Here is a 19,137-nt window from a genome sequence, read left to right as displayed (position 1 = left end):
ATATATATATATATATATATATTCACTTTGAGGTGTGCCTTACTTCATCATTTACACTTTAAGGTTGAGGCCTATATAAACTTTCTTCTTTTGTAAATATCACATTATATTTGGGACAAGCTGACGCTCTAAACAATCAAATTCGAGCCTACCTTAAAAATTTCACTAGAAGACGTTATTTTGATGCCCAAATATCCTCAAATTGATCATCTCGATATCAAGATGCATGGACATGTGAAAAAATAGATTTCAAGTTTTGAAAATAAAGTATTTTGTAACGCATTTTTGGACTGTCAATTTTCAAGATTTTCAAGTTTTCATATATCTTTCGATCTACACTATTTTTGAAGCTTTAAACTTTATAAATAAAAATGAAGATATATTTTAAGGCTATCAAAAAGATATCCAGTATTGAAACCACATATCATGAAAAAGGTAGGCTCTATTTTGAAACCGCACCCTTATATTTTGTTCCGGTTTTTGTTTTGGACAATGTTAGGAATGATTTAAAAGGTTTATTTGTTGATTTTTGACATTCATGTATATTTCTTTGGTTAATTAACACTTACACATTGTTTATAACTTTATATTGTATAGTTAATCTCTTAGTTAAGTGTTTATATTGTGTATTTCCACTTGTTTATCGATCATAAAATTGTGCATTTGTCAAAAAATAAATGATATTGATAAATATACACAATACTATACAAAAATACACGAATTTCCAATGTCTAGTGGTGGTGTGAATGACGGTCGTCAGGATAACTATGATATTTTGGCATTAGATTATATGTTTTGATTATATATATTATATACATTTATTGATGTTATGGCATTAGATTATATGTTTTGATGCATATACATATATTATATACATTTATTGATGTTATGGATGTTACCCTTGTGATTTGCTACATTTCTTATTCTGAAATGAATGTGTGGGAGTTAAATAGGAACATGACTCTCAATATTTATACACTTTCACTAAACTCAGAAATATGTAACATAATCATCAATTCTTTTCACAGGCCTACATGTTTTGATTTTTAATTTCTTTTTTGTTATTTTAGAACTTTTTAAATTGTGAAGTACATGGATGAACTGGTTTTGTTCACTGAGATGATCTGGGACCGGTGGGTGACAGGTTCACCCCACCGGTCCATTTTTTAAAACATTGATGCGATCAATGTTTTAAAAAGTGGACTGGTGGGATAAACTGGTCATCCACCGGTTCCGGTTTAGCTCGATGAATTGAATTGGCTGAACCCGTGGTATTAGGCCATTAAAAGTTTGGTAAAAGTACTAAAAGAATTTTAAAAAAATGTGTATTGTGATAAAAATTTGAGGATATATTATGTATTTTAATGAAGTTGTGAAAGAGTATTAAATATTGAGTGACGTGTTCTTGTATAAATACTACAGTAATTTCGCAGTAACAAATTTAATAAATCAACGTCTATAAGATTAATTGAATATTAATAATACAAATGAATAGGTCAGTCCAATACTAAAAGGAATGGTTGGATAGTATAAAAACATCCCAACCATTGTCATTCCAATCACCATTAAGAAAATAATTAATCAATGAAGAAAGGAAACTAATGATAACACATAAAAATATTACTTAATGACGAAACTAAAGCATTGATCATAGAGTAAATAAGTCCTTAAAAAATCTAATAGTTTATAATAAAATAAGAAAACAAAAATTTCCTCAATTTCTAAAGTTCAAAATGTGCCGACTCTTTGCATAAAAATAAGAAATAATAAAAATAAATAAAATATTAGAAATCAAAGAAAAATTTAACCCCAAATTTGAGATCTAACCTTAGCATGTATTTTGCTGAAGGGAGTAAATGAATAATATACTCATGTGGGAGTAAGAAATCTTTTGCATATGATTTGTGCTTAGCATATCCTATAGTGTTGGGCCGGGGGGCATTTACGGGACAAAAAAAGGCCAGTCTAGGGGGGACGTAATTTACATGGAAAATCGACCTAAGGACCTAAATAAGATCAGTATATCATTTTCCCTTCGACATAAAACTTCACTTCAATGTGGTTTTCATATGAAAACATTGCTTATGGATATGGAAAAGGGGTACAAAAGGATTGATTTGTAAAAAGTTGGATCTAAAATGTGTTCAAAGATGATATTTTCAAATAAAAATATAGAAAAGACAAAAAAGAAAAAAGATGATAGTGTTAGAGTGAAAAGCAAATTACATAAGGATAGTATTTGGGGCCTTTATTACCGCATTGTCATATTTTTTCCATATATTATAAGTACCTTTCTCTTTCTACAGTTTTTTTTTTTTTCCCCTTAAGTCACTCTCCTCTACCGCAATGAAAACATCGGATATGAGGGTTTTTATTTGCACAATCTCCAAGAGCTGTTCAGTGTTCGTATTATCAAACATCTCGCATCATTTAAGTTTTCTAGTTTTTTGTTGTATGCTGTTCGGAATACTGAGTAATTCTTTGGAATCCAAAAAATTAAGCAACTCCTTACTTCCCGTCATTTCTCTTCTCTCGCTCTTTCATCTATCACTTTGCAACTGTCAAGCCGTCTCTCTTCACGGAGTAGTCATCCGAAGTCATAACCCAGTTCATAATGTTGCAAATTATCGACATGAAGTAGATCACCTTGAGCCTGATAGGGTAAAATGCAATTATCCGATTTATGGGCCAAATATGCGCGGTTGTGGCTTTGGACGTCTGCTCCGTGGCGAGAGAAGGAGCGAGCTAATAAAACTTTTGCACATTTTCATTAATCCATAAAAAACAATCAATATAGACAAATAGATCTATCAATTCATACATGATCGGAAATAATTGATTGGGTTTTGGGGATTTTAGAGAGTTGTCCGGCATTTCGAAACACTGGACAACAGATAACTAAAAATAATAAAAGAAACGAGTTGTTCGAATATTTGATAGTTTTTGGTTATTGTACAAAAAATAGCCTTTTTATTTGGTGTTTATATGTAATTTGCTTTGGAATGAACAATCAATTAGTTCACATCTGATTTAAGGAGGGATTCGGACTTGTCACGACTTAGTTTTGAGTCGGTTTGGCAATTTTGTAAACCAACGCAAACATAAGGGTGGCAATGGGCCTGGTGGCTCGGCCCAATGAGCCCCTAGCCTAGGGTCTGGGCCACAACAATATGCTTGAGGGCCAGGCCATGATAGGGGCAGCTTGGCCTGGCCATTTTCCTTTTTTTTCTGTCCCTTTTTTTTTTTCTTTGATTTATTTGTTTTTTCTTATCTAGCTTGGCAAGGCCCTACCCTGATAGGGTCTAGGCCAGGGCCTCTTTGCCCCGATCATGGCTGGGCTGGCCTCACAGAGACGAGGCCCGAGCTAGAGGCAAAGCAAGACTGACCCATTGCTAGTCCTACACAAACACAACAAATAGGCATATTTTCATCTTATGTTCATTGGAAATATCCCATTCTCTTCAAGAAATGCTAGATGCTAATCCGAAGTCCTTTCGATATTGTCCTGCAGCGTCTTATAATGCATATGTAACTATTGTTCTCAGTCGTTTAATCAGTTACAATATCAAAGCTTATATATATATATATATATATATATATCTATATATATATATATATATCATCACAGAATTTGCCGAGTGTGAACTCCTTGGAGGCTGTATTTTAAAAAAGAGAAATTTATGTATGGCCAATCTGCTTTCTCTCGACTTTTTTTTTCCGTTAAGTTATCTGATGTCCGGTAAACCGAATATTGGACTGATGGGTATTTTACGTTTAAACAAAGAGAAGCTGTCTTGTGTTTGAATTACTGTATAGTTCTTTTTAAACGAAAAAAGCCCCCATGAAGCCGAAGCCGAAGCCAAAGCAGGTCACGCCCATAGAGGAGAGTTTAGAGAGAGAGAGAGAGAGGAGTTGAGAGAGAGAGTGCATGCTTTCTTTTCTCTCTGAAAAACAAGTTAAAGAGAGATGTAGAGATTAAGAGGACGATGCAGTGTTTTCGGTCTCTGATTTTTTTAACTAGAAAAGTCAAGACCAATCTATCGATCGATGTAGAGATTAAAAGGAAGATGCAGAGTGCTTTCTGAGATGCAAAAGAATGTTGTTTGTTTGACGGGGAAATTACATGCGAACCGATACTGGATTTACCGAAGAGGAAAAAGGGCAGATGCCCGAAACTTACAGTGGCTAGGAGCTTGTATCTTTGGTCTATGACCTTTGATGACTACGGGGAGTTGCAGCGGTAGTTGCTTTTTCCACCGCTGCTTTTTCATATGCTCATGCCCCGTGGTGGACGATGGCAAAGAGCCCCTAGAGAATGCGGAGGAAGAAGGACCTCGCAATGAACCCGATGCTGCCACTGATCCACACTCCTTTATCCTGCTGTGAGGCTTCTCCTCTCCCCCTTTCGCCCCTGCCACTCCTCCTCGCTATTGTTGAGGAAGCAAAGACTGCACTCTATCTCTTTCATTTTCGGCCTCTCTCTTTCTAAATTTACAAAACTTAAAGAGCTTTCTGGTGATTCGAACACCGCCAGACAGCGTTTTTTTTGTTTAAATTCAAAAAAATTTATTCATTCGGTGTTCGGTTTATCGGACAAAATAATTTAAGAAAAAAAACAAAAGTCGGGAGAGGGAAGGTGCCGCCTAACAAATATGTTTCGATTTTGAAATCGACTCCCTTTCCCTCTCCAATATTGTCCGTTCATGAACTTTTTTAAAAAAAATTAGAAAAGTATTTATTATAATAAAATGATCAAAACATTTATTTTTTAATAAAAAATAAATGTTTTCTTTTTGTTTTTTAGGTGCTCTTTGTGACCATGCGCCAAATTTTATAATAAAATAAGAATTAAAAAAAAAATATTTCAAGCAGATTGATTAAAATGAGATGCTTAGGGACCAGCTTGTGACATTGGAACTGAAGCATGTAAAGATTTCTTTTAGTTATTTAGTAGTACTAGTACCTAATAGTTTTATCCGATGTCTACTAAGGGGCAGTAGTTCTAGTACCTTATTAAGTCTCAAAAATTTCATTTGAATTTTAATTGGTTTTGTATTCCCATAGAATTCATTTTTCTTCGTTAAGAAAAAAAAAAAAGAGACGCGTTTCAGCCAAAGTTCTAAATTTCAATAGTGAAGTGTGTATATTTTGCTTATGTAGGAGCATATGTTTTATATCAACTCATTCTCTCATCACTTGGAGATCTTGAGAAGTACTTCAAAGAGACACTATTAAAAAAAATAAATTTATTTTTGAAAGACAGAATTTAAATTGAGTTCTTTTTTTTTAAGATGTTGCCTTTAAAAAAAAAGAAGAAACGTATGCAAAGAGATTATTTACTTTGTGTTATGAGGTCTCAATTATTTTTATCTTTTAGATTTCAAATCACGTGGTTTTGAGTATATCATTGATGAGATTCAAAGTTAAAATTCTTTTTTTGAACTTTTTGACATATTTCAAACTATCAAAGGCATCAAATGGTTAGGAGTAATTGTGATCATATAGTAAAAGAAATAAATGGTCTTAAAAGTATGTAATCTCATGAAAAATTAGATGGTCAATGTTATATATATATATATATATGTATTTATCAAGTATAGAGTTCACAAATGTTTTTCAAGTCATTAGGTAATGTGGTCCTAAAATGACTCCTATATTGGATTGCACCCGAGAGAGTAAATGAATGGTTACTCTTTCCCTGTCTATAGGAGTGGTAATGGACCAAAAGCCAACCCAGGACTTGAGGGTGGATTTAATCCTGGGTCTATATGCTTTCAAAAATTAGATTTGATGGGTCGGGTCCGGGTCTAAATCTTAGATTTGAATACTATTGAACTTTGGTAATATTTTTTGGGTTCCACTATGAAATATATTTAAATATAATTAAATACATAGATATTTTAATTTTTGGTTGGGTCTAGGTTTGAGTTTAGGTTTAGGTCCTACATTATATATTTAGATTTGAGTTTTGCTTTTTTTCAATAACATTTTTGGATTGGGTCTGGGTGTGGGCGGACATAGACCTGACTCCTTCCCATCGTTACCACTAGCGTTATAAAAAACGTCGCGTCGAATCGGACTCGCCCGGTTCGACTCGGAAATCGTGAAAATGGGATCGGATCACCTAAAAATCGGAAATCGTCCGGTTCTAGAGAGAACCGGACGATTCTGTCGATTCACTGTACGGAATCGGCGAGTTCGAATAGTGCATAGGCTTTTCTTTTCTTTTCTTTTCTTTTTTTTTTTTTTTTTTTTTTTTTTTTTTTTTTTTTTTTTTTTTTTTTTTTTTGTAATCCATGATAGATTTTTTTGTAATACTTGATCGATTTTTTTGTAATCCATGATTGAATTGTTTTTGTTTTTTTGTAATCCATGATCGAATTTTTTGGTTTTTTTTGTAACCAATAATAGAATTTTTTGTAATCCATGATCGAAATGTTTGTTTTCTTTTCTTGTAATCCACGATCGATTTTTTTGTTTTTTTTTTTTTTTTTGTAACCCATGATAGAATTTTTTGTAATCCATGTTCCAATGTTTTGTAATACATGATCGAAATGTTTGTTTTTTTTTTGTAATCCATGATCGAAATGTTTGTTTTTTTTTTTGTAATCCATGATTGAATTATTTGTTTTTTGCTTTTTTTGTAATCCATGATAGAGTTTTTTGTAATCCATGATTGAATTTTTGTAATCCATGATCGAACTGTTTTTTTCTTTTTTTGTAATTCATGATTAAATTTTTTGTTTGTTTTTTTTTGTAATCCATGATCGAATTTTATGTAATCCATGATCGAATTTTATGTAATCCATGATTGAATTTTTTGAAAATTTGTGATTTTTTTTTTTTAATCCATGATCGAATTTTTTTTTGTAATCCATGATAAAATTTTTTGAAAATTTGTGATTTTTTTTTTAATCCATGATTGATTTTTTTGAAAATTTGTTATTTTTTTTTTTAATCCATATTATTTAAAGAGAAAACGAGAGAGATGATGATTCTGAGGCCATCCTATCCTAGCCATATTATTCACATATCGAGTCCCAACAGCAACAGTGTTGGGATGAGCACGAAATACTGTAAATTAAATGCTGAATGGCGGTTCATGCAGGGAAAGAACATATCAATATTCGCATATTCATTCAAAAACATGAAAATTCTTCATGGAGTACCTTCATTTTTTATTGAATTTTTAAAAAACAATATTTATAATAAATTTTAATAATTTTTTCGAATTTTTTTTAAGCTTTATTCCGATCAGAGTCACCCGATTTTCGATCCGAATCGTCGATTTGTCGATCCGGATCGGTTTTTTAGAACCCTATCCGGGTCACCGATCCGTTTTTTAAACCATTGGTTACCACGTTTAACTGCAAGTTGTGTTGGTACTTGAACAAGGTGGGCAAATTCCGTCCATGAGATTTTTTAAATTCCCTTTTTGTCCTTTCCACTAAAAATTCAAAACCGGGTTGGGCTACAGTAGAAGCACCACTTGTATACTGTTAAAGTTTAGGCTTCCATTCTTAATTGTAAACAAGATGGGCAATTTCAGTCCATGAGAGTTTTTAAATTTCCTTTTTGTCCTTTGCACTAAAAATTCAAAATGGGGTTGGGGCTACAATGGTAGCAGCGCTTGTATTAAAGTCTAGGCTTCTATTTCCAACTAAAGCATTAAATAATTAGTACTGATTTAAAAAAATTAACGATTTCAAAAAAGAGGTGGGAGATCGTTATCCCCGTTAAATTACTCAAAAAAAAAAAGAAAAAAAAGGGAGATGAATTACCAAAAAAAAAAGAAAGAAAAAGAAAAAGGGATGAATTACGCCAAAAAAAATATTTTTTTTTTTAGAGGATTTGACTTTTTCAAATTTTACACTTTTAAATTGGGCAGTGTTTTTATGAGTCAGACCTAATATATTCACGTGCGTCCTCTTTAATTCACGTTAAATATAGATTTTAGCTGGCAATTTTTAAAAATAAATAACTTTGTTTAAAAATTTTTTAAGAATCAAATTCTAAAAATAGAAGATTTTTAAGTGAGTTTATTTTTTTTGCACGCGACTCTAGTTTACCTTAGATCTCTAAAATGGACGTGTGATGCTAAAGCGACTCATACAAACCGGAAAGGGCATGGTTGGGGGTAATGAAAGCTTAAAAAGTTCGGGCCAGTGACTTAGATGGCCCATTCGAAAACAAGCTTTGGTTTGGTTTGGTAGGAGGCCGGTTTAGATCAGCAATATGGCCAGCAACCGGTTCATTCAGAGAACGAAAAGCAGCGGTTTTTTATTGAGGGAGCCGGCTGGTTCTCCATATTTTAGACGAACTTAGGACTGTCCTGATCTGGATCGGCCCGTTCCTATTCCCATCACCCGTTTTTTAAAACCTGGGCTGAGATCAACGAGGGGAATAAAAAATTAGCACTTCAATTTAAAATAAATTTCTGTTTTGCCGCGTCGGCTTTAAATTCTGGCCTACTCCATAAACGACGATGTTTCCAAAGGTGCACGCACTCTGTACTTTCCGAATAAATATAGTCCGTTCGAATCGAAATCAAGTGGTCAAAAACTCCCCAAAGTCTTCTGGCCCATATCGCACCTACGCATTACCAACTCTCTACAAAGACCGCATCTCTAGATCTCGCCACTCCCGTTCCTCTGTTTAAATTTCCGATTTTTTGTGTTCTTATAACCTTAATTCAATCTCCAAACCTCCCTAATTAATCTCCATGCACCTATGAAGAGACCCTAGAATTTGTAGAGTATCCATGGCGTCCTTTGCTGTTACTTCTCCTCTAAACCTAGGGCTTCGCCCTTCTTCAACCTGCAAGCCTAGATCCTCTGCAAAAGCCCTTCAAATCAAGCCCAACCTCACCTCAAACCATGTGAAAAAAGAGCTCTTCTCTCGCTTGCCTCTGGTTCAGAAGCAGATTCGGGTTTCGGTTTCTAGATCGTTTCCTTCTGGTTCGAGGAATCCTTCCACGGTGGTTCGAGCTTCTGCAACTTCACCTGCTACGGTTTCAGAGCCATGGCAGGGAGCTTCCCTAAAGCCATTATTGGCATCCATAGCCACTGGTTTGATCCTCTGGTTCATCCCCTCACCCTCTGGTGTTTCAAGAAATGCATGGCAGCTTCTCGCCATTTTTCTCGCTACAATTGTCGGCATAATCACGCAGCCATTGCCTCTTGGCGCTGTGGCCCTTTTGGGGCTTGGAGCCACTGTTCTCACCAAAACTCTGACTTTTGCTGCTGCTTTCTCAGCCTTTGGTGATCCAATTCCATGGCTAATTGCTTTGGCTTTCTTCTTTGCCAGAGGTTTCATCAAAACGGGGTTGGGAAAAAGGGTAGCTTACCAATTTGTCTCTCTTTTTGGAAATTCATCTCTAGGTTTAGGTTACAGTCTGGTTTTTAGCGAAGCTCTTTTAGCTCCTGCTATCCCCTCTGTCTCAGCTAGAGCAGGTGGTATATTCTTACCAATTGTGAAGTCTCTCTGTGTAGCTTGTGGTTCCAATGTAGGAGATGGAACTGAGAACAAGCTTGGTTCATGGCTTATGATCACTTGTTTCCAAACCTCCTGTATCTCTTCTGCTATGTTCTTAACTGCCATGGCTGCTAATCCATTAAGCGCGAAGCTTGCTGGTGCGGTTTTAGGGCAACCAATTGGATGGACTGCTTGGGCAGTGGGTGCCATTGTTCCTGGTTTGGTTTCACTGGTTGTCGTGCCATTGATACTGTATTTGGTCTATCCACCTGAGGTGAAAAGTAGCCCTGATGCACCGAGGCTTGCAAGGGAAAACTTGCAGAAGATGGGGCCTATGAGCAAGAATGAGTTCATCATGACCGCCACCCTCCTTGTTACGGTATGAATTTCATTTTTCTTTTTCGTATATTTGGTTTTCAATATTGTGGATATTTTGATTGGGAAAACAGGGGAATTTGAGGTTGGTGATACATAATTTTGTGTCATAGTTTAATGTTCCTCTTCTTCTCTTCTCTATGCATGGGTGATATGAATTTCCTGCATATTTTGGCTTTTTTATTTTTTGGCGTGTGTTTGTTGTGTAGAATTTTTCCGAAAAAATTGTGGTATTTGGTTTTGGACCTGGTTTTACTGAAGCTGAAGTTGGGTACAGTAGATGGACTCTCTATTTGTCTCCATCTGCTATGATTCAGGAAGAAATCATTCAAATTCTTGGGGATGACTCGAACTGTACTCTGGTTTCTATTTTTTCTTTTTATCCAAATATGGCTTTATGAGTTTCTTAGGTTTGATAAATTGTATTCACACAAAAGGGTTTGATAAATTTTTTGATTTAGTGGACGATAAGTCCAATTTTTTTTTTCGTCTTAAAGTCAAACCTCATTTGAACCAGAGGTTTTGGATCACTCTCAGTGTTCTACTTATGAATGGCTTGGGTTTTTCCAAAAGATAAATTTTTGTGGCCCTCTAGTTCTGGATTATACAGTTTGATAGGATAGATAGGGGGGACAAGTGGCATAGTTTGTGGTTTGTTTTTAAAAGGAGATAAAGGTGGCATGGCTTTCTTTTCGGTTTTGGAAGGTAATGGGTTTTCTATGTATTCAATAATTGGGCAGTTATGTCGTTATGTTTAGTCTTTTGGCCCGCTTTATTGTGGCCCTTGTTGTCTAGAAACATGACGTTAAGCAAAGTAAACTCCTTTTGCGTTTGTTGTTTTGCAACCGTGTTAACAAGCCTAATTTTCAAAAAAAGTTGGGTGACTTTATTTCTTGGGACAGTCACAAAATTTATATTTTTTTCTGGAATTTTTTATGATACTTTTGGGAAAATAGAAACAAAGGAAATATAATCAAAATAATTAAAGAAAATAAAAGAAGGTTAAAATGAGAATAATAGTAGTTCCAAAATTGGAGAAACAATATCAAAGGAGAGAAAATATGTATGCTGAAAAGAGATAACTTATCTATAATTTATGAGTACAAAAGCCAGAGGAAATAACTGTGAAGTTATCATAAAACCATATTTTGCTCTATGCAATTATATATCTAGTTTGTTTGTGTGACATACTTAAGATTACTCTCTTGTTACCTTACAAGTTGGACTACTTTTCATGAAATGCTCGAAATTTAAAGCTTTTCTTATTGCTTTCTGGTAACTTATATTTGTCGTAGACTAGTATTTCCTGCTCTTTACTTGACAGCTTCTGCACAGCTGATTCCCTCTGTACATAAGGAGCATCTGACATGATAATTTAGCAGCTTTGCTGCCTTTAAGGCCTGGATACCCTAAATTTTTTTTTAGAACTATACTGTTACTCAATCAAATCGATGATCTAGAAAAGCACATGGGAATTCTTTGTGCTATGGGGGATACATGAAGGATGCATAGAAATAAGTGGGGTAAACATGTATTCTCACACATTCTTAACAGACATGATATGACGCTTACCCAAAAAAAAAAAACAGACATGATATGGCAACCAAATCTCCAATAGGTATTTCAGGAAATTTGATATTTGTAGAATCATGGGTAGCAACAAGTCTCTGGTTGATTTGTGAAATTTATAATATATTACAATCCGTACTTTTTTATCATAATACTGTTCATCATAAATGGAAACCACACAATCTGAGACTTCACTTTTATGATTGGTTGGTGAGGTTTAAACATTTGTTATATTTTTCTTAATTTACATGAGATTTTAATGTACTGTTATTGTGGAGATTTCAACATATTCTGTAAAGTTCTTGTAGATTTTGTTATATGCGAATTAGTTGGTAGACGACCATATGTTCATTCCCTGCGCATGCTTCACAGAGAACCTTAAATTCCTTTAGAAATTTTCGTCAAGAGTTACTGATACTTAGCTTCGACAGAAGTTCATACGATTTGGCTTTCACGTGTTAAGAGTAAATTATAATTCAATCATTATGTTGACGACTTTGTGGATTGTTTGTGCAGGTTGGACTATGGATATTTGGGGCGATGATAAATGTTGATGCAGTCACAGCTGCCATACTTGGATTATCTATTCTTCTCATATCAGGAGTTGTGACATGGAAGGAGTGCTTGTCTGAATCAGTGGCTTGGGATACACTCACTTGGTTTGCTGCACTTATTGCAATGGCCAATTATCTAAACAAATACGGTCTCATCACTTGGTTTAGTGAGACAGTGGTTAAGGTATGCTTGTATACTCTCTTCCCTTTTGTTTTTTTTTTATTTTTTTTCAATTGAAGTGATTTTCTGAGTGCTACATCTTTAGATTACTCCAAAGCATCTTATTCAATAGAAACAGCATGAGAAATGGTTAATGAGCCCCATAAAGCAGTGGCTAGTCAGTACTGAACTGAATGATAAAAATACTTAAAAGAGTGTCATATTGCCTTTATTATAATAGCAACTCATACTGTTTCCTTCTTTTTGTTGACGTGTCTTAGTGGATAAGCACCAGTCTTTCTTTCTTCTTTCTTCTTTTTGAGTTTATACACTGCATTTGTAGGAGGTGGAACTGGGAGCTTTGTTATTATAGTAACTATTGTAAGAGATGCAGACAGTACATGTAGTTAGATTAGTGGAACTAGAAAATTTTTTGAGAAGTAATAATTGTTATATAGTAGTTGCAAAAAGTAGAAATGGTATTGGGGATCTCCTATGTGGCAACAAATCCCCTAATGCGCGTTCAAGTTTACTCTCTTCAGTACCAACAAATTTAAAAAACTAATATAAAACATAAAAGATAAAAAAAAAATGTATTCAAAGTTACTTCCTCAAAAAAAAAATGTATTCACAGTTTTGAGAAATTCCAACAATTTCCCTTGGATATGGGGGCGTTTCTGTTGATTCATCTGATCCTGATTTTGACTTAAGAAGACAAATAAGATTGGCTCTCTTCTCTGTGAAATTCTTGAAAGGTCTGCCTTCCTTCCAAATTTTTGGGTGTTCGAGAAGATCAAAAGACTTTGAGTTGTGATTAATTGTGGGTTATCTAGTAGATGCACCATTGCTAACCGATTGACCAAAAATCTGCCAGCAGCTTCATATATAACTGATTGTTTATAATTCATTCCAAGCTGCTGTAGGTTTGATTATCTTTGATAAGCATTGCTCAGTTGCCATATTAACATCTTTTTCCACTCTAGTTGCCATGAAAACTGAGATATCTATCTATTTGTACTCTATTACTTAGGGTCATCAAATGTCTAACTAAATAGTACTCGGCACACTGATACTTTACTTCGGTAACTAAAAATGTTAGTACGAAAGAGGAAACTGATCTTTTTCTTTTAATGTGCAGTTTGTTGGGGGTTTGGGACTCTCATGGCAACTCTCATTTGGAATCCTAGTACTTTTGTACTACTACTCTCACTACTTCTTTGCAAGTGGGGCTGCTCACATTGGTGCCATGTTCACTGCTTTTCTATCAGTTGCAAGTGCCCTCGGGACCCCTCCACTCTTTGGTGCTTTGGTCCTCGCTTTCTTATCCAACCTCATGGGTGGCCTCACTCACTATGGAATCGGCTCAGCCCCTGTGTTTTACGGCGCGAACTATGTCCCACTCGCCAAATGGTGGGGCTATGGCTTCCTCATCTCGGTCGTAAATATTGCAATTTGGCTTGGAGTTGGAGGCTTTTGGTGGAAGACCATTGGCCTCTGGTGAAATCCAGGTAATTCTCCCAGATTTGATTCTTTTTGTTACAAAAAAGTGCATTATTCTTCTGGGTTATATATCCAGGCAATAAAACATTTTTGTTGTTCCTATTCTATTTTTCTATTAGAGGGATGTGTATTTTTTGATGAATTTTGAGAGCTTGAGGGCGTAGTGATTGGTTGGGGTGGGGGAGCTGTTGTTTTGCGACAGTGGGTTCCCCGAAAATTTTGACATTGTGCAAGGATATTTGGTATGTGGATGTGTTTATCTATTGGTTAAATTTTTTTTTTCTTTTGGCGGTTTTCCATTTATTCTATTTGCTATTTTCCCTGCCTGTGTTTCACGTCAGTTCCCTTACGTGTATGCAAATTACATTAATAAAATAAATATAGGTATATACTATACATAATATAATATGGGTGTGGTTTTTATAAGGTTGCAACCTTAAACAATCAAATTAAGGCACAACTCATAACATATAATTTGGTGAAAAAAAATATAAGGATTATCTAAAAAATCTATTTTTATATCTAATTATAAATTTTTAAACTCTAAAAATGATTAAAATATCTATGAACACATGAAAATCTTAAAAATGGACAGTGTAGATAATGTGTTGCAAGATGTACTATTTATGGGATTCAAAATCTTTTTGTTTTTCATATTCATACATCTTGATGTTGAGATGATCAATTAGAGTGTTTTTCAACATTAAACCGATCTTTTTCGATAGATTTTTGGGATGCATTTTTTATTCTACATTTTAAGTTTGAACTTTTTCCGTGTACTATAGTATATTATAATATAATATACAATAATATAATATAATGTATAAACTAATATATATTATAGATAGTTTATAATATAATATAAAATGATATATTATTTATATATTATATATTAAATAAATATATTATTTAATATATAAATAAAATATTATATTGTAAATAGTGTATTGTGAATAATGGGTCAGCATATGAAAAATAAAAGCACAGGGAATATTTCTCTACTACCTAAGAGGTGGAGTTTTGTTTTACTATAAATTAAATCATTTCATGGTAAATTTTTTTATCATGAGCTATATTTGCATATGCATTACGCCAAACAAATGTATGAAACACAATTTTCACGTGAAAATATTTACTGAAAAACATTTACCAAAGAACCAAACGTGCCCTTAGTGAAATATTAAAAAAGAACAAATCCAGTAGACAAAATCAAGTGGGAATTCTTGTGCAATGTTGAATAGAAAGGGTTTGCCAAAAGTACATTGGATTAAGGCAATGTGCACTATGATTCATGCATGGAGTGTTTTTTTTTTAGACACATTTCTAGGGTAATAACTTTTCACTTGTATATAAATTATCAAAAAAAAAAGGTCATTTGTATATTATGACAACTTAAATGTATCACAGTGCTCTATGGCACCAAAGCCTACCATTGCCAATTTTGCCCGCGAAGTTGATAAAAAATGCCTCGCGGCTTAAAATGGGTCTTTGAAAGTTTAAATGGAATTAAAGCATAAAATTGTGGTATTATCTAGGTCAGAATTATCTTTTTTCATTTAAGGGGCGGTATTGTTGTTACGGGCTTATGATTTCTTATCTGATTAGGGTTCATTGATTTTAAGGTTTAATAGATTAGAACAAAAGAACATGACAGTTTTTGGATTTTTGTTTTGAGATTCTTGGGTCAACTAAAGATAATTCATAAAACTTCACAAATTATCTAGTCCTCTTTCTTACTCCTTTGTTGGTCATTTCTTGCTCCATCAACAGCGTATTTATAAATCACATGGTTTGGAGAGATGCGGTTTGGAGATCTAGACTGCCGGATTTTCTTTTCTTGCGGTATTTTATGATTTGGTATAACTGCCCCTATTTAAGGGTCATAAATTTATGAGTTGTACTTTTTTCTTATTATTAACGAAAATCAAATAGTTAGTAAGGGGTCTTCTCCTTCACTAACTTACCAAAACACATGGGTGTGTAGCCTAATGTGAAGCGCAGTGCTGTGATGAGGACCATGACACTTTGATTACACGTTTGTAAAGTTCATATTCCTAAAGTGTTTATCCATGACAAAAAATATATAAATGCATTTGTTTTATATGAATGAGGAAAGGAGCATCCATTGAGATAAAAAATCCCATTTGAAGCTAATCATTCCCACACAATCAAAGGAGAAACATATTCTTCCGGCAACCTCCCAAACTCTAGAATAAGTAAATCATTATCGAGAAAGGTAAAAATATCCAGTTAAAAGGCTCCACAATTGTTATATTTGTATTGTGTGCATTGTGCATGAATGATGCATGTCACATAGGAGCATGAGTTGAGAAGGTTTAAAGGAGTTGAAAATAACCAAAGAGGCAACATTATTATGAAGGAAAACATGGGATTCTATTCTCTTCCAGGAGGAAAAAAGGCAACCAGTTACATGTGGATCTACAAAATGGATCTAATGGCGATTTGAGAATTAACAAAGGGTGTGGTTTCTATACGGTTGCAACCTTAAACAATCCAATTAAGGTGCACCTCCAAATTTCATCATAATATATAATTTTGGTGTAAAAAATTCTTAGGATTATCTGAAAAATCTATTTTTATCTCTAATTATAAAATTTTAAACTGAAAAAACGCATACAAAATATATGAAAATGGACGATGTAAATAATGTGTTGCAAGATGCATTATTTTTAGGACTCAAAATCTTTTCTTTTTTTTCATATTCATATATCTAGATGTCAAGATGATCAATTAGAGGGTTTTCCAACATTAAACAACCTTTTCCGATAGATTTTTGAGGTGCATCTTTAATTCTACATTTTGATGTTGCAACCTTATATAAACTTTTTCCAATAACGAATGTGCTGGTGGATAATGTGTTTCCTTAAAACTCATGAAGTAACAAGTTCTCATCAAATGCATGTGATAAACATCAACCTTATATAAACTTTTTCCATTAACAAATGTGGTATATAAACTTTTTCCATTAACAAATGTGGTGGTGGATAATGTGTTTCCTTAAAACTTATGATGTAACAAGTTCTCATCAAATGCATGTGATAAACATCTTGATTGAAAAAAACTCACATCATCAGCTCGAAGCATATGAAAATCCATAGAACCCCAATATGTGTATTAATAAATTAAGGCTCCATATAGCTTGAAACAAGCACTTCAAATGTGGTTTGACATGGTAAAAAGAGTTTGTGTTCGTTCCTCATGCATATTCATCGATCATTCTTCTGGAGAATAATAGAAACAATATCCAATTCCCATTTTTGGCAAGACCACAATAGAAGTATTGTATTTTTTTTTTTGAGATGAGAACGTAACAAGATAGGAAAGTGTGTGTTACACAATTGTATTACTATAATATATATAATAAAAGAACTACCACAAAATAGTGTGGGGCACAATTATTTTTCTTAAAAGAATTCATCTCTCTCTAAAAATTTCTATAAGGTATCAGAGCATCACCGATCCTCTCTTCAATTCATCTTGAAGTAGTTTCTCAATCTAAAGCAGGTAGCAACTTCATCTTGACTCACGGTACTTCAATCCTTCCCCATCTTTTATTTTTATTAAGCCATTATCGTTTTTTTTTTTACACCATTTTTCCTTCTCATGTTTTCATTTTTTCCTTCTGGCCATTAAAAACTCTCTCTTCACCTCATTGTTTCACTTTCTTGGCTTCTCTTGCATACTTGAGCTTCATCCCATCCTACGTCCAACTCTCTCTCTCTATCTCTCACATATTCAAGCTCACGTCCTTAGTTAACGCACTCCCTCCATCACCATTAAAACCGACTCCACTCTCTATCTTATTTCTTACCCTAATAACCAAGTCACGCACAACTCATATCACCCTCTCTTGCATACCAAAAAAAAACCCCTCAAATCCCCTTTCTCACCCTCTCCCTTCAAATACCTACTCGCTCCAGTGGATAATTTATCCTCGTCAAATAAATATCCCTATCCCTCCACTCTTAATATAGGAAACTTTGTGTCTATTAAGTTGATACATAACATCTTATAGGAAACTCAAATTCTTTCTCTCATAGAGAGTCAGTAACTTTTTGGATTTATTAATGGTGATTGCCCTACACCAAGCCAAAAGATTTCCTATCCTGATGGTAATAATGAAATTGAAAACTCAGATTACAAATCATGGTTAAAGTCCGACCGGCTTCTTAAAGCCTGGATCACATGGACATTATCAGAAGAGTTTTTCAGCCTTGTTGTTGACCTCAAGATTTCTGCAGAAGTTTGTAAATACCTAAAGAATACCTATGTAGGTAATTCTCAAGCTAGGGAGTTACTTACCAGTAACTCCAACTATGTAAGAAAGAGAATTTAACCCTATCAGAATACATATGCAAATTCAAGAGTATATGTACTAATTTGACGGCTATTGAAAAACTTGTACTATATGAAAATAATGTTTTTTGGCTTATTAATAGAGATGGTAAAAAATATGAGAGTTTTGCTACCACTATTTTTAACCCTTCGATTCCTTCTTATTATGAAATTATACATCTTCTTAAAAGCCATGACATTAGAAATCAGCCTCATATCTTTGAAGAACACTCAAATCTAAATCGAAATATGGCATTTGTTGGAAAACAAAAATATTTTGAACGCAATAGAGGTAATCAGAATTATAGAGGTAGATGGAGGAACAACTTTGTTGATCAACGTTTCTTCAACTCTCAAGCACGTGGGTTTGTTCAAACTAGCCAGATCAGTAATAGGGGTCGTGGGATGCCCCGAAAAAATCAAGAAAGTGGCGGTATACTTCCTATGCGACACATGGATCAAGGCTTCCAACAAGATTCACAGATATAACAATCATCTTAGACACTTCGAAAAAAGTATCAAATTTGTGGGAAACTTGGACATACTGCATTGAAGTGTTGGCATCTATTCAACCACATGAACCAAGTAGAAGATATTCATCAGGCCCTTGCTGCAATGACTATAGTTGATTCACAAGACTTAGAATGGTTCCCAAATACAGGTGCCTCCACCCATATGATAGGAGATCCCAGTAAATTGCTAAATCTTCATCCCTACAGAGGCACAAATAGAGTCATGGTTGAGAATGATGAACAATTAATTGTTTCACATATTGGTGCTAAAAAAATATTGCTATTGGCTCTAAAAAAAATCAATGTTTCTAATATCTTCTTGGTGCCTGAAATGAAAAAGAACCTATTATCGATTAGTCAATTTACAATATATTTCCCTTGCATTTTTGAGTTCTCATCAAATGGTTTTTTAATTAAGGAAATGGGCATAGACAGAACTCTGGCCATTGGGAGTAGAAAGGGAGGATTATATGCACTTGAAGAAGTGAAACAAGCTTTATTATCTAATCGGAATAAAAGAACATCAGAAGATATGTGGCATCAACGTCTTGTACATGCTCAAAATAATGTTGTTCGTTACTTAGAATCTAAATAATTGATTAATGTTGATGCATGAAATAAATCTCATTCTGTTCGT

General features: G+C 34.1%; 1 protein-coding gene across 1 annotated transcript; it reads left to right on the top strand.

Moving 5' to 3' along the window:
* Positions 1–6,771: 6,771 nt before the first annotated feature.
* Positions 6,772–13,915, top strand: DIT1 (dicarboxylate transporter 1). Its single transcript, XM_011627182.3, has 3 exons — positions 6,772–9,853; positions 11,935–12,156; positions 13,271–13,915. The coding sequence occupies exons 1-3, from the start codon at positions 8,762–8,764 to the stop codon at positions 13,631–13,633; spliced, it is 1,677 nt and encodes a 558-aa protein (XP_011625484.2). The 5' UTR covers positions 6,772–8,761; the 3' UTR covers positions 13,634–13,915.
* Positions 13,916–19,137: the final 5,222 nt, after the last annotated feature.

The sequence above is a fragment of the Amborella trichopoda genome, chromosome 3 (assembly GCF_054954075.1).
Source record: "Amborella trichopoda isolate Santa Cruz 75 chromosome 3, AtrichopodaSantaCruz75HAP2 v2.0, whole genome shotgun sequence".
Lineage (NCBI taxonomy): Eukaryota > Viridiplantae > Streptophyta > Magnoliopsida > Amborellales > Amborellaceae > Amborella > Amborella trichopoda.
This window is presented reverse-complemented; position numbering and strand designations above follow the sequence as displayed.

What these genes read in the sequence shown, in the direction of transcription:
- DIT1 (XM_011627182.3), top strand. Translation starts at nt 8,762, where the DNA reads ATGGCGTCCTTTGCTGTTACTTCTCCTCTAAACCTAGGGCTTCGCCCT. An exon ending in CCGCCACCCTCCTTGTTACG is followed by an intron (nt 9,854 to 11,934) that starts GTATGAATTTCA and finishes TTGTTTGTGCAG; the next exon opens with GTTGGACTATGGATATTTGG. An exon ending in TTAGTGAGACAGTGGTTAAG is followed by an intron (nt 12,157 to 13,270) that starts GTATGCTTGTAT and finishes TTTAATGTGCAG; the next exon opens with TTTGTTGGGGGTTTGGGACT.